This window comes from Lathamus discolor, chromosome 3, assembly GCF_037157495.1.
Source record: "Lathamus discolor isolate bLatDis1 chromosome 3, bLatDis1.hap1, whole genome shotgun sequence".
NCBI classification, from domain to species: domain Eukaryota; kingdom Metazoa; phylum Chordata; class Aves; order Psittaciformes; family Psittacidae; genus Lathamus; species Lathamus discolor.
In genome coordinates, this window is record NC_088886.1 from 65,502,171 (window position 1) to 65,523,018 (window position 20,848).

A 20,848-nucleotide genomic window follows, 5' to 3' on the forward strand; every position below is an offset into this window, starting at 1 on the left:
AAGAGGCTTTTCTGGTGGGTTTGTTGGTGGTGGTGGTTTTGGTTTGGTTTGTTGGTTTTTTTTGTGTTGTTTCGGTTTTTTTCCCCTGCTGAGGGGTGTAGAGGAGCAATAAGAAAAGAACAACAGTGTTATTTCTATTGAAAGTGCTTTGTGACACTGTTCTGGCCTAAACCACAGAGCTGGGGTTTGCTAGATCTGCTCTAATGTTATACTTGCACTGACTGAAGCTGCAGCAGCAAGGGTAGAGCCGTGTGAGCTCAGTAGACATGGTGGCCTGAAAATCCTTGTTTGCTTTTTCAGAAAGCCACGTATCTATAATGTGTGTGCATATGTATGCAGGCATTTTAGAAAGTATGGGCTGCATATGTGATAGTGGCTGAATCCTGCTATTGTCTTGTGCCCTACTCCAGTGGCTTTAGGGCTCTGGGCTGCACTGAAACACCCACAGTGGCCACAGGTCACTGCCAACCTGATACAAGCATCTGCTGCTGCAAACTGCTTTCTCGGTAGGCTCTTATGGGCTGCCTCTGTATTAACAGGCTTCCTGAGAGCATTGCCTGTCATCTTGATGCAGGTGCAAAAGCAGCATTTGCTATTGTGAGCTCTGACTGGACAGAAATGAGGGTATGGTCAGATTTAGGCAGCTGGCTTTGGGCATGCAGATCCCAGAATTGATGGTCATAGGAATGTGGCTTTTATTATGACCTTGGCTATGTGATTTTGGCTCCTAGGCCAGCTGTAGGACAACTTGTCTCTGCATTGCCAGCTTCAAAGCAGCTTGTGTGTCAGTATATATAGCATGCCCTGCTTTTGAGATGTAACTAGTTTGGTCTAGCAGGTACTGCTATAAATGAGTCCACCCATGGTCCCGATCCTGCTCTTGCAGAGGAGCTCTCCTCACTGTGCTCCTTGGAGCAAGGCTCCACAATGCTGAAAGCTGGTCTGGGGAGCCCTCAGCCATGCTTTGAATGGAAGTGCTTTTTCTAAGCATCCTTTTCTTTGCTGTTTCTCCTTTTCTGTGCATGCAGTAAGATCAACTAGAGTTCAGCTCCTGAGACCTGAAGACTCAGAGCAGTCCAATATTGATGTTACAGGCAAGGTTTGTCACTGCTGCAATGGAGCATTGGAAGATCATTTTGTCAGTTTTGAGAGGAGGAAGGGTTGTGTCTTTGTTAATGAATAAAGATTGGGCTCTTCCCTGTTCCACTGATAGAGAGTTAAGAAATATTTTGAGCATTAGTGGAGTTGTAATGATGAACAGATCATTTACACAGAGGCTCGAAACTGAGCGTGCTGTGAGCCACTTTGGGCTTCTAAAACACTAGTCTTCCTGTATTAATTATTAACATCACTAAAACACCCCAGAGATTAGCATGGAAACATTAAACAAGCTTCATATTAATGACTCCCAGATGATAAGTGATGATGAAGCATGTGTTAAAGACCAGTGAGGGAAAATAACTACTGACTACAATAAACATATTAAGTATAGTGGCGTTAAATTACAAGAAGAATACAAGTGTGAACCACAAGAAAGGCTTTCCAATAGCACTGCCCAAGGTAGCAAGGCATTTAAAGAGACAGGTAATACTGTTTACACCTTTCAAATTACACTTTGACAACAAACAGCCTTGAAGGACAGGGATGTGCTGAGGTGAGAAACGTCTGCCACACACCTCCTTGCTGCTGTGCTTTGGCTAGAGACTGCTGCAGTCAGTGGGTAAACCTGCACTGATTTACCTGCTAGTTCAGGACTTAAGAGATGCTACGAACAGCCTCCACTGACCCAGCTGGAGGTGGGGTGCAAAGCGATTTAGTCAATGCTCCCTATTTGTGCATGGGTTGGTTCTTGCTGTGTGTCTAATAAGTAAATTGCAGCTTTTGTGGCTTCTTGTAGTAAAAATGCCTGTATCAAACATTTTGCTTATCTCAAACTTTATGTTCTCTTTTACTCAGCAGACCTTGGCCAGGACACCCCCTGTGAGTCCAGCCTACCTTACCAAAAGAGCTGTGATGCAAAGACCTTTGCTTCCTGAAAAGCCTGGAAACAAAAGAAACAGTTCTGTGAAGTAAGAGCTACCTTTGTCTAATGAGGGGCAGGTTGTGCAGCATTTTACATTGCTAAAGCACTTAAGCAGCTCTTCCACATGCCTGCTCTGCTGCCTGCCATAAGCTCCTTGTGCTGCTTTTTTGCTGGTGGGGATATACGTTTGGGATGGACCTTGACCTCACTGGTAAACCTGGTGGTAACTGGCCAGCTGGCTTAAACTATTAGGCAGGGACCAGCACATGCTTACAGAGCGATCACACATGTTCCCTTACGAACTAGGCTAAAAATGGCTCTAGGCGGTACCTTCCTATGCAAGAGCTACAGAGGAGCTCACTGGCAGCCAAAAGTTGCTCTCAGCTCAGTAATGCCCCCAGAAGTGTTTCATCTGTCTGTGTCTGTGAGACAGCTGTAATGAATGCAACTGAAAGTGGTTTACCAGTGCTTGGAAAGAGAACTATTTAAGCAACACTGCCTAGCAATGACTTGGAAAGTGCCTGTGGGTGTGAATATAACGTTATTTTCCCTGAAGTCCCCACCCAGCTTTTGGATGCACAGTACAGCCATGTTCAGAACGCATTTGATGATGGTTTTTACCTCTCCGTGCTTTGTAGCAGGCTGGTGGCCACATTGTAGTCTTGCTATTTTGAGGTCACATCCAACTGTTTGGCTGGTTTTCAGCTGGTTTTTGGTCTTGTGCCCTGGGCGTTACAGACATGGTCTGTAAAGGCACAAGAACAGAAATTATTCCATCGGTATGAGCCTGAGCAACCTTGTTTAACATGAGCCACTGCCTGAAGAGTAGCAAAGCAGTCAGCGTTATGCAGAGGTAGAAATAAGTCATCTGTTGCAAATCAACTAGGGAAGAGAGGTAGAAATAAGTCATCTGTTGCCAATCAACTAGGGAAGAACAAAGATGCCTCGAGGGGGGAACCGTTATCTGCTGTTACCTGGAGCAACACCCTGTATAATTGAAAATTGTATTAAAGATTATTTTGGGAATTTCTAATTAGTTGAATGGAGCCACTTGTGCTCAGGATGTTTCAGAAACCTAAACTAGTAACTGCCCAAAAGAGGCCACCGCCAAGGAGCGTCATTCCTGCCTTTCCTCTCTGCCACCACAGCTACAAGGTCAGGGAGGATGAAAACTTCTGCAGAAATTAGGTTGGGCAATAAAGGCAGAGCCTGACAATCCTTGGGGAGATGCCACTGCCTGGCCCTACATGGCTTAAGGCTGGAACCCCTGAAAGGAGCAATGATATACTGAGTAGCTATCCTTAGGGAAGTGCACAGTTAGGAAAGGTGGAAGGCAAAAGTAGGGAAGAGGTTTGTGGTTGAGACCACTCTGTTTCTGCCTCTGGCATTGGTTTCCAGCCTAGTCCTTGACAAGTCATTCAGTGGCTATGGGAGTTGGTGGTTCTAGATGCAAGCACACGTTTTTCTCTCCGTCCAGTTTTGGGTACTCCATGCTGTACTTATTTATCTACTTATTTCTACATGCAGCTGAAACTGAAGAGTTCTGTAGCAACTCACTGTGTATGTGTGTGGGAATTATCTCTTTTGTTTCTACAGTTGGAGGAAAACGAAACACTGGAGAATTTGACAGCATTTGCCTGGCTGTTTTGGCTCTTTGTTGGTGGAGAACAGAGGAGCTAATTCCTTCACATTCTTACAGGGAAGGACATAGAGGGTTTTAGTGCTGTAATAATCAATGCTGCGGAAAAGCCTACAGGGAAACCACAGAGCATGGCAACTGCTTCAGGGCTGGGATGGGGTGAAGTAACTAAGGGATGACTTGGCTTGAGGGTGCACAGCCAGGCAGAAGGCAGGGACAGCGTGCTAAGCAGATGACTCAGTCCCACATGCCATCCATCAGTCACTGTCATGGAAAAACAGGAATGCTGGGGATGCCAAAATGTGTTATGACTTAAAATCAGATGTACCAATGCTAACACACTGTAACATCTGAAGTGTTTTGCCTCATTTCGTCTGAAGTTTTGTTATCGTTATCTTCTTTCACTTCCCGGTTTAGGCAAACTTCTTTGTTTTAGGAAACAATAATGACCTCCCTTCCTGCCCTGTAAGTGATTATCACAGCTGGAATTTGAAATCCTTTAGCACCAGCACAGCTTGTTTTAGGTGAGCCAGGAAGTATTAGCTGACACCCCTGGTTTGCTGCTGTCCTGTGTAGGCGGGTGATCAGAGAGGTGCAAGGGGATGGGGTAGCAATGAACAGCTTCAGCTCATAATGCAGAACCACGAGACATCAGACACAGGTGCTCTTCCTTCTGATGTGAAGTGGTTGGAACTCTTCCCTGAAGATAGATGTGTCAATTTTTCATTTTGCTATAAAATAGGCGAGTGCAAAATACCTCTCCCCTGACAAGCATGAAAGATGGCTGGAAGGAGAGCATAGCTAAGTTCTGCTGTGCTTGAGAAAAGGAATGTTTTGCCTCTGATTTGCACTTTGGATGAATCTGGATGGATTTCCACAGGGACAACAAACAACACCTCCTTTCCCCTCTTCCACTCCAGCTGAGGGAGTTAAACTGTGATGTGGTTTCACATAAGCTTTTCCAAAATGATGTTCATATGCCATTTTATGGAAAAGTATGACTAATTAGGACAAGCACTTGGTCTGCTACAAACAATTGGTTGGGTTTAGACCATGTGTTGTGTCTATGTTTTACTGCAGTCCAAAACAACTGGAGTTTAAGAAAACCTGGAGGGCCTGACTGGAAAATGTGGCTCAGTTTAACTCTGCAACACTTGGAATGGGAGTGGAAGAGGCCACACAGCATGAAGCAGAAAAACCACAGGGAAAATGAGCAGCATCGAGCCCTTGTAGCAAGGCCACGTGATTCCTCATTCTCGTGTCTCCACGCTGTCACCAGCACAATGGCAGGAGGAATGCTTTGATACATTAATCCCAAAGTGATGTACAGCCAGTTCCTCAGCTGCTCTAGCTGATGCAATGCATTGTTTTTGCTGAAGCCATTCTGATTTCATCTGGCTGAAGGACTGGGTAGTTCAGACTATGGGTTTGGACAGATGTAGAGGCTGTATTTCCAAATTAAATATGTATATTGATGTCTTGCCTGCATTCCACCCAAGCTCTGGGAAGAAAAGGCAGGGGGCGTGCAGGTCTTGTCATCACAATGCCCAAGTGTCCCACAGTCTGGAATGGGTTTTATCACCATAGAACTTGAGGTAGGAAACGAGGAGTGGTTTTATGCTAGGTGGAAGAAACATATGATGTATTTTCTTCCAAAAATAACCTGGGGCTCTCTTAAAACTTAGCTTTTTTACATGGTAAGAGGGGAGGCCGAAGGAGGAAAACCAACCAGATTTTGCAGCTTGCTGTGGCAGGCTGGGAACAGCAGATAGGAGTGCAGATAGCAAACAGCAAACCATAACAGGCTGTGTTCTTCACAGCCTAGGGTAGGTTTGGCTCCCTGCAACCACAGCTGCTGTGGAGCTGGCTTGGCTTTGCTTTGTGCTGAAACACTCTGAGCTGTGGCATGCCTGCTGCTAATTAGATTAGCTCCACAGAGGTTACCTTGAGTGAGTTCCCATCTGTAGCCTGACATGGGAAGTTTTCAGTGAGCTCAGTGACAGTTTGCAAACTGCAGGTAAGTTCCCTGCCTGGCACAGGAACAGAGAGTTTGCGTGTCTTGGTCTGGGTGAAGCCTTATGTCCTCGAAACAGGAGCACCGATGGGACCAGAACAATCTCCCTGGGGCTGTTGCAGTGTCAGCCGTGGTGGATATTCATGTCCCAGATTTAATGGCAGGGCTGACAGCCTGCGGTATTTGGGCTAGTGCTCTTTAAGGCAGACAGACTCTCAATATAGTGCTTACCACAGACTTAATGTACTTGACCCTAGCTACCCAAAAATTGCTTTTGGATGCATGTCCAGAACTTTGGCAAGAAACCTCTGATTTCCAGACTACAATTATATACGACCTATTTAGCTGTATGCTTTTGCTCTAACTCGACTCTAAGCTTTACATAGCATCATCCCCACCCCTTTACTCCAAAGCAGTTTATAGAAAAGAGATGCAGTTGCTCTGCCTTTGGTTAGGCAAGGCGACCCCTTCTCATCTCAGGAAAGGCCCTCCTGCTGATTATCCTAGGAGTTTTTCTCATTACAGCTATGCAAGTTTGGGTTCTTAACATGGAAAAGCAGATTTGCAGGCATCATTTTGGGTAAAGTCTTGTGGACGGTTGTGCAATGGTATAAATATTTGCACTGGTAGACCCTTACCTGAGCTGCTCTAACATTAAATGTATTCTTTGGTGTTTGTGTTGTGATGGTGGCATACAACTAACCTGTGAGCAGTTTATGACCCCAGAACTTCCTCCTCTTCCCCTATTTACAGCTGATGAGATCATGAATTTAGCCCTTGGCATGGTACTCGTTGTCTGCTTGGTTTCACTCCACTTGTTTCTCATGTCCTTAAACTCTTTGCATTCTTGTGTAACTTTATTATCTTTTACTCGTGATGCTGTTTCATCAGCATGTTTCATTAGAGTGCTAAAGAAAATACTAAATGAAATCAACCCCAAAGTTAACCTTCAAAAAACTGCCTCCAAAGGAAGAACCTTCTTCAGCCTTGAAAGGGATCCAATTCTGAGACCTCAAGATCCCCAAAATGGCATCTTCAGTGACCTGTAAGAAATTTACAGATGAAAAACTATCCCTCAGGATATGCCAAGGTGACTGGAAGAGGCCAACAAGTCACTGAGGGATTTTCACAGGATGAAGACAACAAATAAGCGCTCTTCAGGAAAAAAAACCCCACCACGCTTACTTTCGTATAGCAAGTAAGTCATTGTTGGTAAACAGTGAACAATCTGCTGCTGTTGTGAGGTATTTTTCCCCCCCCCAGTCCTCCTAAAGCTGGGCTTGGAAGCCCACTTCTTTATGGACTGCATTCTCCTTGGTCAACCCAAGCTCGGGAATCTGTTTTCTGAGCTTTCTGGAAGAGAGCTACCAGTCACAGCTTTGCTGTAATGAGTTGCTATGTGACTGGAAGCCCCAGGCTAGACACCACAAAGCTAAGCAAGGTTCCCAGCATCCCAGCGCTCCACGAATGCAAATAGAGACTCTACTGGTTTGAAGAGATGAAGCAACAGTAAAGACTCTCATCTGGACAAAGTCTGCATGGACACTACCAGTCCCCTGAGCCCTGTCTTGACACCAGTTAGATGCAGCAACAACATCTGAGTGCTTTTCCTGAGAGGTCTGATTACCTGAAGAGGATCATCTTGGGCTCTTTAGGAGGTCTAATAAAGGGGAAGCCCTTTAGTTGCACTAGTGGATTTTTTAGGCAGTATTTCAGTGCCAGCACATACTTGTCTGTGGTGTAATTTTCTTCCCTTAATAAATCCACAGACCCTGCTGGATATCACTACTGTTATGTTTGCAAATTGTTACAGTGCTAATGGAGCCCTGCTTGTTTCACCTACCTTGGCAATATGAAACACTGGCCTCCTAAGTGTAGGTTTTCCAAGGTATTTAAATGATCCATTCACCTTGGACTAATGGACATCTTGTTAAAGCTGTCAAACTTCATTTATGGTTTAGCTGGGGCTGTGATCTTGTGGCAGAGCAGAGAGGTGCCCTTGTGTTTTCTTTTGACACAGTCAGCTAGCTACTGGACTCCCCTATCACAGGGCTTGCTGCTAATAGAGATGTAATTATATTTTGCTCCACAGCATATAAACCCATCCATTTTATTATGTAGAATTGGCCTGTTGAGTGCAGCAGCAGCAGTGCTAACAGCTGATTGCTTGTTCTGATTCTCAAGGGTGAGGTTTTAAAGACAGGTTGGTTTAAAAGCAGCACAGAGGGGAAAACTGCATCTTCAGGGCGTGAAACAGCCTTCGTGCACACCGGATACTGGAGAATGAGGTGCATGTTACGCACTTAAAGCCCTTTAAAACTGGCATGGGATACTCAGTCTTGTCCAAGTATCATTAATCACAGTTATAAGTCTCAGACAAAATGAGCCTTGACTTCGTGTTGTTTCTTAACACGAGAAATGTACATTTCAAGTATTTTATTTTCAGCTGCGCTCAGTCCACTTCATAGTGCAGTCAAAATGAATGTGTTTGAAACATTATTTCACACTTATTTGGACAAATTCTGTATGTATAGTATTTTTATAATGAGATGACTAAAATGAAGAAAAAACACCTATATGTGTCTGGAATGCAAGAATAAAGAAGGGTTTCTTAGACTGCAGCTCACGTTCAATGTGTGATTTGAAATATGCCTGCACTCCCCTGATAGTTTCTTCTCTTCCAATCTCTTGGCTTTATTTTTATTTCCCTCCTGCCTGCCTCCTTCCCTCCTTCCTCTTCCCTCCCCTCTCCCTTCCCCTCTTTTTTCCTTCCCCCTTCCTATGTTTTTCAGACACAAACCTGTCTAATCCAAGCCTGAGTTGTGCTCTAAGGCCAATCCTCTGCAAGGCTTTCAGCAGGGCAGGCAGCACTGATGCACGTCTACTGCACCACTGAACTGGAAATCCCTTGCATGTATGCAGTGATGCAGCTGCACAGGTGGCTTAAACCCTTGGGTAACATGGACCTAAAAATAAGGCACTGCACCACCTCTTCAGCCAGAATTCCTCAGAGGGCGGGGGCCAATGCAAGGATAAGGGCTCAGGGTACATGTAGAGCCTGCAAGGGAGCCAGCGCTAAGCCAGGTCTTGAGGAGGTGAGGTTGGCTGGAGTGGCTGATGAAGGGAAGCCTGCGGGATATCTAGGAAAGCCAGGCACAGCAAGGCTCACTTTTAGGGCCCCTGCACTGCCTTGCAGAGCAGGTGCTGCTTTTTTTTTTCACTTGTGTGGGGTCAGAGTAAGTTTGCTGCCAAATCTCAGGCTATGACACCATGTTTTTGATGCCCAGTTCAGGCGGAGAACTCCTCTATGTGCTTCTGCTTACGAAATAATCATTTGTTTCTTGTACAGATGAATAGTCCCAGGCATGAGAAGCAATGTCAATGCAATACCAGAAGAACCGTGGTTCCCCAAACAAGTGTAACACGAGTGGTGAGTGCACACAGCCCGAACGCTATGTGATGAAAAAAAGAGATAGTGTTTGGCTGCTCTGAGAAGGTGGCAGATACTGAACTAGAGCTGGAGTGATGGCAGGCTGGGGGAGAACGTGGGCTTTGGGTTCTCCCCTTCAAGAGATGTTAAACAGGAGAAAACGACTGAAAGTTCAGGGATTACTGTTCAGTCTGCAGGACCCAAGGCTGAGGAGGGGATGTGCTTCGCGGGGTGGCTGATCGGGAGGGCTTTGTTAGGAGCTCCCAATCACTCATCTGCTCTGAAGTCAATGGCTGCACCTCAAAGGTCTGCACGACCTCTTGCAAAGTTCGGTCCACAGCATTCCCACGCGTGATAAAAACTAGGGCTTTTCTTCTCCTTGTACAGCCACCGCTTGTTTTATGCTCCGATATGTGTGCTCGTGGGAAAGGATGATATATTAAACTGCTTCACACACTTTTGAACTTGACGACGACCCGAATCTCAGTTGTTGTTTGTGAAAACCACCAGATAAACATCGATCGGGCTGGCCAGAGCAGGCAAGTGCTGCCTTTTGCCTTCATCAAGTTTGAAGTCTAAAAGTGAGGCACAAGGACTAAATGCAGCACGTGGGTCCTTGTCAGTGAGGGCTGGGTGGGTTTGGCAGGCCTTTTTTCTGCCACACATCTGTGTAACGTGATTAATGCCCTACGCTTGAGAGACTTACAGTTCGTACGTAAGGAATTACTGTGAACATTGAGGTACGAGGGCTGTGACAGGGATTGCAGCGCATACATGCTCCTTGCCCATGCGATTTCGTTAAGCACCGGTTTGTTTGACACCGGAACGAATCACGTTCACTTAACAGGAGCAGGCGGACAAGCAGCCCCGGAGGGCAGTCACTGGGACGGGATGGGACGGGCCGGGCCAGGGGAGCGGGGTCCAGCGGCGCTGCCCACGGCCGACGCAGCCGCTGCGGAAGCCGCCATGCGAGGGGCGCGGGCAGCCCCTCTGCCGGGGAGGCGGGCGAGGGGCGTGCGGCGGCTCCGGGCCCGGCCCCTCAGGGCGGGGGGCCGCGGCGCATGCGCCGACCGGGGGGCGGTGGCGGTCGGTGTGTTCGCGGCGCCGGCGGGCGGCTGAAGCGGCGGGGACAGTGGCCGGGAGTGGAGCGGCCATGGGGACGCAGGGAGCCGGGCGGAAGCGGCTGCCGAACCGGGAGCGTCTGACGGCGGAGGACGATGCGCTCAACCAGATCGCCCGCGAGGTGAGGAGCGGGACGCGGCCGCCCCCCGTTCTCCTTCCTCCCTCTTCCTCCCTCGCGTGGGGTCCCCCGGCCGCCGCGCACGCGCCCCCGGCGGTTCAAGGGCAGCTCGGTGAACCGCAGTGTGGAACTCGCGTTCGCCTCGGGGGTGCCGGCCCCTTCTGTCATCCCCGGGCGCTGCTCCAGTCTGAGGTGCTTGAAGTGTTCATCCGGGAGGGTACCGCGGCCGCCCGGGCAGGAACCCCTGCTCCAGCCCCTCTGTGCGGGGAAATGAATTGTGTGCTGCCGCCGGGGTGCGTGTTAGTGACTGGGAACCGGGAAATAGGCCACGCCGGTTTCTATGGATGCGGATACGCGAGAAAGCGGAAAGCAGGAGGTTGCGAGATAATGCTAGGTGCATGTGCAAGTGTACAATCGAACTTGGAAACTGGATTATGTCTGTATTTAATGACTTTGACTTGCTGCTCAGTGGGCACTGCCTTGTGCTTGATTTGACTTTAAACACTTAAAACCAGCTGATACCTGTTTCCCGTATACTTCCTTACTCTTGGGTACCATTGCACCGGTTCAGTGGCAAACAGGGTGGCATGAATTTGGTTTTTATGTTTACTGAATGTGACACAGGTCGTTCTGCATCCTTGTTCCCAGTCTTCCAATGGGGCAGGTGGGCAATCCCAACCTTAGATCAGGATGAGCAGCTGGTGTTGGCTGCTGCTGGAGGTAGCCGTCGTCTTCCCCTAGCATGGGTTATGTGTGTCTCATCCCTGCCTTGCGTTGGTCTGACCCCCAGATGGGTTACAAGATTAATTGCTCTTCTAGAAGAGATTTGAGTCTTGGCTTCCTTTCCTGAATCACGTTTGCAGCAGGATCAAATGATGTGAATGTGCAGCTTATTTTTGTTGTCAACTGGCTGTTAGATTGAGTTAGCTGTAACACCATGCACCTCATATGCATCAGCAGTGGCAGCCCTGAGGTGGGAAGCCTTTACTATTCTTGTGTACCATTTTGAAGTGGTTTGTAGCTTCTTTGCAGTACACGCACTAGGCTAATGTGAGTGATTTGGATAGTGTTTCCACAAGTCAAACTGCTGTGGCAGGGATGGAGGTTGAGGTAGGAGGGCAAGAATGTCTTGTGTCCTGGACATAAGATAGCAAGTATAAAGTGATTGTGCTGTCTGTTGGAGTTTGAGTCATGATAACACCCTAGGAACTGCTTTGAGATGAGGGTTTAAGTTCCACACCTGTGTCCTGGCTGTGTTGCCATTTGATCAAAGACAGCATCAATCTGTAATGAGGCCTAAATTATCCTTCTCTGTGTCCCACTTTCACCTTTCTTTAGCTGTTATACTGCTTTTCACTGTATTGAGCATTGGTTCCAGGCTCCAAATATTGTGTTGATTTGGTTTGTGGGGTTTTTTTTTGTTTTCTTTTGTGGGTGGGTGTGATTTTTTTTCTTCTGGGGACTGTTTAAAGAACAACTCCATTTGGTCAAAATCCCAACACAATCATGTCTTTTATCTTTTCCCTCCAGTGCTAAAACTCTGAACTGCTAAGTTCAAGGTTCAGCATTTTCCCATATTGTTTTAACTCTCTGCATTACTCTGTCTTGGGTTTTAAGCACTCATAATAGTTTTGTTGGTTAACCGTCTGTTCTCCACACAAAGGGTTCAAGATGAATCCTTCCCCATGATCTTTAGGACTCTTAAAAAAGTAAAGCAAGCCTTTCGTCTCCTCCTAGCAAGGGTGCTGGGAGTCCTCATGGCAAGAAGGGTATAGTGATTATTGACATTTTGTCTCTTGCAGGTGTTTAGGCAAAGCTGAGCCAAAGACATGTTGTGTTTGTGTGTAGGTTTTCACTCTTTCCTTTGGTCTTCCTTTGTTATCCAAAGCCGTAGATGCTTGCAAGTTATTAGCAGATTCCAGAATCTCATTTTGCTGTGTTCAGATGGGAACCTAAAAGAACATCTGAGCCTTTATTCAGAGAAGTACTTTTACCTTGGGATCACTGGGAGGAAGCTGAAATGAGTGCATCTTCTGTCCATTTGTTTTTCCTCCGAAGGGATTGTGCTGCTTTGACACTTAGAGTGTTATTTTGTAGCTTTCAGAATAGCCCTCAAAATCAGCAGTTCTTGCTGTACTGCGTGGTTCTGTAACCAGGATGTCTGGCTCTGTATGTGCAGTCTTGCATAGACCTTACACAGTGAAGAAGGCAGTCCTTACTCCCACGGGATGCAAGAACAGTCTTGAGAGGAAGTAACTAGGCAAGCAGAAGGAAATTGTGAAAGTGAAGCTTATTCTAGTGTTGGGGTTTAGTAGCAGTGTTAGTGGTGTTGATCAGTAGTAGTTTTAATGTTTGAGGCAATTTCTGACCTAGATCAGCTGCAAGTAGTTTATCATCTTCTCCAGACATGTTCAGAGCAGAAAGTATAGTTACTGTAAATCACCTTGCCCATCAGGTCAGTACCAGACCACTAAATATGGCTGGGGAGTTTCTGACTCGCATGGTAATTAAATAGATGACAAATAAGTCAATGTAGTTAACATACAGACTCGGAATGTCATGTTTGTAGTGGGCACAGATGATCCCTCTCAGGATTTGCTGTGTGCACACCTAATTTGCAATGTATGTACATTGGCGAGGTTTATTTTTTTGGGTGTCAGCTCTTGCAGACCAGAGTGACACTGATCAATATTTGGCTTCCCTGCTTTCAGACTCGTGTTGACGTCAGTAGGTTATTCTATGTTTAGGTCAATGGGAACTTTTGGGCTATTTTATTCTGTCTGTGAATACATGCCAGAAGTGTTAGCAAAATCTAGTAGTTTGATACTTCTAGAGGTCTGTGCCAGCACAGCCTGCAGTAATTGCATACGTGTACAGTCATCTTGTCCTCTTAGGCTGGTGTATGTGTGGTTCAGGAAGGCAGAGTCCTGGGCTGCTGAACCTTACAGGGACTGGCTTCCTGCTTGGGTTAGATGGTTTTGTTATGGTACCTTGAGATGTTGCTTAAAACGGAATGTTTCTCCCCCTCTCCCCCAGATTCCACTATGCTCTTTGTTCCCTACAGTAATAGTTAAGTGTTACTGCTCAAGTGAGTCCAGAGGAGGCCATGGAGATGCTGTGAGGGCTGGAGAAATTCTTCCCTGTGAGGGTGCTGAGGCGCTGGCACAGGGTGCCCAGAGAAGCTGTGGCTGCCCCATCCCTGGCAGTGTTCAAGGCCAGGTTGGACACAGGGGCTTAGAGCACCCTGCTCTAGTGGAAGGTGTCCCTGCCTGTGGCAGGGGGTTGGAACTGGATGAGCTTTAGATCATTTATACCTTGTTTTGGTCAAGTTTTGCAAACAGACCTGTCACACAGCTCAGAAAAAAAATTCCTGCTTTGTGCCATGTCTGTGCTAGAAATCTTTTTCATCCAGAGCTCTTTTTAGCTAGTAAGTAATTTGAAGTTAGTAACTCCAGCAACATACCGTTACTTTCTGTGACAGTAAAATAAAGTTATGAAGGTTGCTTCTTCACTCTTCGTATGCTGTATATCAAAGTTTCAAGAACTGTCCTCTACATACTTACATAATTACTATCTTCTTAAATAGCTGGCAGGATCAGTTTATGGACTGATTGTTTCACTGAAGCTTTCAGTTTGTGCATTGACTTGCATTCTTAAGGATCAAAAACTTGGGATGTTACACTACTGTGAAGGAGCAGAAAGTGTAGGTGATGTGAAATAGCTCAAAATGTAGGTGAAACCAGCCAGCCAGCTTTACTGGGTATGGTAAGGAGGCACGAAGTATCTTCAGACGTCTAAAATGGACTTTCAGAACTGGTGAAGAGATGCTATGATCTTCATATGTGGAATCTAAAGGCGTGGCTTTTGAATTAAGTGGATAGTTTGAGGGAGAATTCTCTGGTTTGTACAATTTGGGTGACTTGTGTAAACCAAGCTGGAAACAGTTTGCTAAAAGTCAAAGCTAAATCAAGCAGAATAGATATTTATATGTGGGAATGGAGGCCATGCAAACTTTCATTGAACTGTTATGCAAACCAGAGTGGTTACAGCAGTGTGTTCCCTAAGGATGTAATAGGCAATGTCTGTGTGAAGATCTCTGTGCCTTGTTAGTATAGTGGGAAAACGTTTTTGAGCAGCATTTGGCATTAGAGATGCATGACGCCTTTTGTAAGTGTTCCAAGAGAAGCCCTTAGAAACAAGTTTTGTTTATGTAGCACCAATCTCTTGCATTTGACTTTTTTTTTTTTTCTTTCCATTTTGTTACTTCCTATCTTTGAGTGTTATAAATGTGTCAGCCCAAGAGAACAAATTATCTGAAGAAGGATGCCTGGCTGTAATTCTCGAAATAGAACACTATGAAAGCAAGGGATGCTCACGGAGGGCTTGACTCAGCCTGGTTGACCTAAATATAGGAAGGAAGGAGGACTTCGTAGGCAATGCTTGCCAGCAGGGCATGGTGAATTGTTCCAAAATTGAGATGATGCAGCAGATGTGCTCTTCTTCACTGAACATTCCTTTTCCTTGATGTTTTACATCTGTGTATTCAACAAATGGCATTGGCATCACTTATGATCCTTCTCAAAGGGAATGTGTGAAGGAGCAGCTTTGGATGGTTTAAGAAGTGAGACACTGAGGTGGGTCTTAAGATTGTTGTATTTGACTGGTGATTGTAGCCCATCCCCAATGCACACTCCGCCTCACAATATGCCTATTGCAACTTCACATAATTACTTGCCTGGTTTTGTGTCCTGGCCCGAGTCCTCTTCAGCTGTTCTCTGGTTGTCTGAGGAAGCAGCTGTTTAAGGAGCTGTGATTCCTATTTCAGTCAAGCAAGAGACTACTGTTAGGATTAACAGCATGGGAAGCCCGGCCTCTCCGCAAGCCCAAATGCTGAGCTTGCCTGCAGGATGTGATACTAATCATTACCTCATCTAGAAGGATGCTTTTCCAGGCCTGTCGCTGAATAAAGTTGGAGCTCCAGTATACTTGCAAGGCTTTCAACACTGTTTGGGTTTGTTTTTTTCATCCTTGGTTGTAAGGAGCATAATCCACCCAGCACTTCAGGCTTATGAAACAAGGTATTTGTCCCTCTTGTCAAGTCAGCAGGTTGCCAGGAGCAGCAAATCTGACAAGCTAGACCTAAGCACTTGAAGGCAAACCTTAAAATAGCAGCTCTGAAATATCAGCTGTTGTCTCGTTTGCATCGAGATACTTTTTGGGGAGAAGTTGCCTATTGGAATGGCGGGGAGGGAGGGTGGTGGTGACCAGAGAAGGGGAGCTGCACTAAACCATATTGTCCTTCAGATAGTTTTAAGGTGGCTTTGGTAGTGGTTTGCTTGTTTTGTTTGTTTTTAAATATTAGAGATGCTTCTGAGAAGGGAAGGTGCATAGTCATTCCATCACAGAGCTTTCTGCGCTTCTGGTGTTGTCTGGTGCTCTTGCTCATCAGCCTGGATTTACTAGAGAAGGTCGCCTTGCATGTAGTAGAAAAATACCTGATTTTGGACTTCCATCACACAGTAAAGATGAGGAAAGTGCTTAAGGGCTTCTTATGAGCAGATGTCTGCTTTGGTAGGAGACTTGCCAGGCTGGTCAAGGCAGCTTTAAAGTAGATGTGTTGGAGAAAGGGGGCACCGATCCATCCCAACGCTCCCAGTCGGATACCAGCACCTATAATAAATGCTCGGAGCGATGCAGAGCTATTTCAGCTGCTCGAGCCAATGAGTCAGCTTCATTTGGAGCTCGGCTCAGATGGGGAATAAACAAGAGGCATCAGAGATGTGTGTGTGGCTGCAGGGATATGATATCATTGGCATCACAGAAACATGGTGGGATGGCTCCTTTGACTGGAGTGTTGGAATGGAAGGTTGCAGGCTCTTTAGGAAAGCAGGCCAGGCAGACAGGGAGGGGTCAAAACTATATTTAAAAGGCATTGACATGAGTAGGCTTCGTCTTCAGTCTTGCAAGTCGGAGCTGGCCAGTTCCTGGTGAATGTGTTTTTCATACCATGAGTAGCTGAGCAGAACACAACTCATTTTAATGTGATTGCTGGATTCCAGCTTGGCATCTTTCCTGTAACCTTGGTTTTCGTTTTTAATTTTAAACTCTTAAAAGTAAGCTGCTGTAAGGTAAATCACTGCTGGTGGAGAGCTGCTCTGTGCAACTAGCAACTGCAGAGAGTAATCTCTTAAATTGAGTAATCTGGTGCTCTGAAGTTTATTTGCAGGTACTTAGATATGGTAAGGATGGAGAGCCACCAGTGTTGCTGGTAGGTACCAAGAAATACAAGGCAGCACTCAAAGACCTGGTTGTAGATGGTTTAACTGTTGAAATTAAGGCTTGATGTAGCATAATAAATACTAAATAAGGTCATACTTTGCTGGTAGGAATTTGAGGGTTTTAATTATCTAGGGGGAGCTGATCTAGTTGCTGTGCAGTGCTTGCAGTGTGTAAATGACTTCAGGGAGGTGAATGACCGTATGACAGAATTTTCTGTTATGAAAATGTAGATCTTCTGGTCAGGCTGTTTAAAAACTACTGCTGTTTGGAGGCGACAGAGGATATAGAAGTCGTGTATTCAGAGGCTGGGGAAAAGCATGCAAATAATACTTTCACATTGGTGGGAATGTGCCATAACTTTGACCCCTGTACTAGTTTGACAACTGTCCTTATCTAGAAAAGTTGGTGGTTAGACCTCAGTTTCAAAGACACTTCCTGTGTGTATTTGGATGGGTTTCTAATTCTGCCTTCAAACAAAATTAACTAAGCAACATGAAGTGCGGAGGGCAGTGTGAAGGGCAAGGCTTGGGAGGTATTTCCTGATGAGCAGAGCTAGGAGCAGTTTTATGGCCTAACCAGCAAAGAGCTTTGGGTGTTGACAGAGGGGAAGATGCAAGCTAACTCTGACTAACACAGTTTGCAAAACTGAGGGTTACTTGTTTTGGGACATGGATGTATGCCTAAACAAAAACCAGGCAGAAAGGCATGTATCTTGGTTAAAAGAAGCAGCATCTCCCCAAGATAGGCGTGACTCGTGCTTCAGCATCTAGCCTGTGATCCTGTCCTTCATCCCCACGATGTTTTGTGTTTTCCTGGAAGTGGATTTCTGGTGCAGTGTGTGCTACTTGAGGGCATGGAATTCTGAAATGGAGTGTGGGGTTGAGGTTGTCTTCAAATCCTTTGAAAAATGTTTGGTTTTATTCTCAGACATTAAAGTTTGCAGATTTTAACAAACCCAGTGATTTCTGGGTTAAGAAACGATGGGTGTTCTGGGTATTGACTGTAATTAGTTCTAAAGGGCACAACTCTGGTCTAAAAATTTGAGTGACTAGTTCTGATTTGGAAGCTCTGTTGAATAGATTGAAATAATTTTTGTTAATTTAGGGACTTTCAGTACTGTTCAGTGCCAACAAAAATGAGTGTCTGAGCTAATTGCTCATTAAAAGTTTCTGACCTGGAACTGGAAAGTTGATTGCTTTGTGAGTATACTTGCAGTAAAATATACTGGGTAGGATCTGGAAAGAGGTGGATTTGTTCAGTCGCATCTGCTTTGCCTTTCTCTGTTCCTGCAGCCTGTGAGCCGGCAACTTGGCATGGGCTGTGGTTTTATCCACCTAAATACTACTGCAGCATCTATGAGTTGAGCTGGAGACAGCAAACAGGGAAAGTGATCTTACAGTGCCAAATCCAAGCTGTGTTCCAGTCTCGGATGTTCTGGGGAAGCCTCTAGTTCATCACCGCTCTTCTTCACAGCTCTCCTCTTCCTGCATGTTGCTTTTGTGTGCAGGATGAGAGTTTCTTGTGTGATGCAACTTAATCCTGATGCTATACTTGGAAAATCATGGAGTGCCTTCTAGTTTCTCAATGCTTTGTGGGCCCCTTTGCTCTTTGAGAAAACACTGAGATTTTAGTTTTGTGTTGTATGTTGTCGTACAAGTAATCAAAGCCTTTGGTAAACCAGAATTGCCAGGTGCATCACCACTGCTGGGTTCCTGGTTTTAATACCTCATAATTAGGTAGGACACTGCTTGTTATCATTGGCATGTGAAGAAATACAAAAATCCTACTTAAGTTTCAGAGCAAGTTTTCTTTCCTTTGAGTTGTTAGGAGGTTTATGTGAATGAGAGTGGGTTATTCAATTTGTATTCAAACTTCTGTTGAAGAAACAATTGAACTGCTTCTGGCTTCCTCAAAAATAGGCTCTCGGAGTTGGGTTTTTCCTGCCTTGGAGTTTTTAAGTGTAATTAATGTCACACTGATTTAATCTTTCCTGGAATGGACAACCTTACTGGAAGCATGTTACACAAAGCAGTTTGTTTGTGTGTTTACTGGTTCAGCTGGTTAGTCAGTGCCTTGTGTTTTCATATTGCCTGCAAATGAAATGATGGTTTCTCTGTCCTGAGTGGACCCACTGGTGACTCTTTGCAGACCATTATTGAAATCCCGCAGGTCCCTTGAATGCAGATCTCTTCACAGGCAGAGAATGTAAAGGAATAATGTTTCTTTCCTCTTGGTCTCTGCTCTTGCATATCTTGTGACCTTTCCTTTCATCAGTAGCTGGTTTAAACTGAGTATTGTTCTCCCTTTGCCTTTCTCTTCTGAGTACTTCCTGCATCCCAATATATTCTTTCTCTAATCCCATGTTTGAAAACCACAGTTAGTTGAGTCTGTCTCTCTTGTTTCCTTTTACTAGCCTCTTCCAGTAGACAGAAACTAAATATAGGAGAATCTGGCATGCTAAAAGCTGGGTCAGGTTTTTAAACTTGTTCCCTCATGGCAGATGGATTTCAGACATCCCCACTTGGGTCTTCTAATTATGGAGTGTTTATCAGCTAACATACTAGGATGACATGAGAGCAAGGAAAGGCTCTTGATGTGCTTCACATGCAGAAAAATCCTTGGGCTCTAGGCTCCTATTGGGCTCTTGTAGCTTCATGAAACATATCGCCTTAGGTTCAGGTATTTTGGATGTGGCTGTTTATACTGGTGCCAGTGTACTACAGCCTTCACCTGGAAACGATAAAACCTGTCTGCTTTTGCTGATTATTGAAGGTAGCAGCCTACTGGGTTTGGTTTTGTTTTTTAGTCTTTGTAATTGCTTCTTGTTTCTCCCTGATTGCCAACTGGAAGTTGACTCAGTTGAGTTGCCAGGAGAGCAGATGACATAACTTTGTGTTCTGTCTTACACTGGCATGGTTTTGGACAAGAAATTTAAACTCTAATGATCTGCACCCCTGTTGCTTTGCTGTGCAACAAAGCATTTCCCAGGAGCTGTTTTCTTTAAGATGCCCCTTCTCCCACGTGAAGTGTGTGTGTGCTGGTCTTGATTTTCTTCCTCTGCTGAATGTGTTGCTGAACTCTAAGAGGATTTGCGATGACAAATATGATGCATTAACATCTGTTGAGAATTGAAGTGGGCTTTTGGGATGTTTTTTTGGTGACACCCAAAGGGCACCGTTTTGAGCTATTTCATTGTCTGTTAAATATGAAATGTAAATCTGCCTCCATGTGAAATGAGTACATTGAAACAGTAATGCGACCTAACCTTTACATGAACTCTGCAGGAATCTAGGGGCTCTGGGAAATAGTATGCTTGTGTGTGGATACGAGGGATAATGTTGGTCTATCTAGAGAATGTCAGGGTTGTATTTATAGAGGGTTACACAGTGTTCTTTGTAATATTTATACATTCTTGTCTAATTACCCAGGGGAAAAAAAATATCATTTAGTGAACTAGAGCAAGTTAAGAAAGTTCCTCCATGTGCTGGTGAAATGCTTTTGTATTACTGATGGAATAAATACATACTGTCAGACTTCACAGTTCTCAGTCTAGCATAAAGGCATCTGGTAACCCAGAACTTGTGTAACCAATCCACCAGTCTAAGCAATGTGCCAATTTAGCATTAGAAAATAAAGACCAATGGGTTTGTAGTGAGCTGTACTCTTACAGGGGGGCTCAACCTGTTAATACAGAAGCAAACCTTTTATAGAGAGCTGCATTATCTGGAGTTTCTGCTCTGAGGTCTGTTGCCTGTGCTGCTGGGATAACAGGTCTGCTCCTTCTGTCTTCCTGCTATAAAATCAATACAGTATGCAAAAAAGTAGTCTTAATATCTTGCATATGACCTCTGCATATAGTGATTAGGGATATATGCCTTATGTGTAACACTTCTAAGATTGCTTGATGCACCTCGGGAGCTGGTAACAAACCATAAGGGAGTTGGCTTTTTATTGTAATTTCCTCTAATAGAATGTGATTCTTAATGGGCTGATCTTTTGCAGCTGGTTTATCCCATTCTCTCACCACTTCTTGTCACTTGCCATTTTTTGAATACAGCTGTTCCTGACACTAAACTTATTGATTGACACATTTTTCAGTGTTAAATAGACTGTGAGAGTAAAGATGAAGTTGTTAGATCTGCTGGGTGGGAATTGCTGTTAGGGGAAAAAAAAGGAACAAGCAAAGAAAGGACCTGACTGGGGGAGGGCTGTCTCTATCTTAT

At 45.1% G+C, this 20,848-nt stretch overlaps 1 protein-coding gene across 3 annotated transcripts in view; it reads left to right on the top strand.

Annotated features, from left to right (window-relative positions):
- The first annotated feature begins 10,182 nt into the window (after positions 1 to 10,182).
- LRRFIP1 (LRR binding FLII interacting protein 1) overlaps positions 10,183 to 20,848 on the top strand; it is a 108,869-nt gene continuing 98,203 nt past the window's right edge. For all 3 annotated transcript variants that reach the window (XM_065669629.1, XM_065669625.1, XM_065669626.1), the window contains exon 1: positions 10,183 to 10,349. In XM_065669629.1, coding sequence (XP_065525701.1) covers positions 10,260 to 10,349 — 90 coding nt within the window. In that variant the 5' untranslated portion in view covers positions 10,183 to 10,259. The remainder of the gene's footprint in view (positions 10,350 to 20,848) is intronic.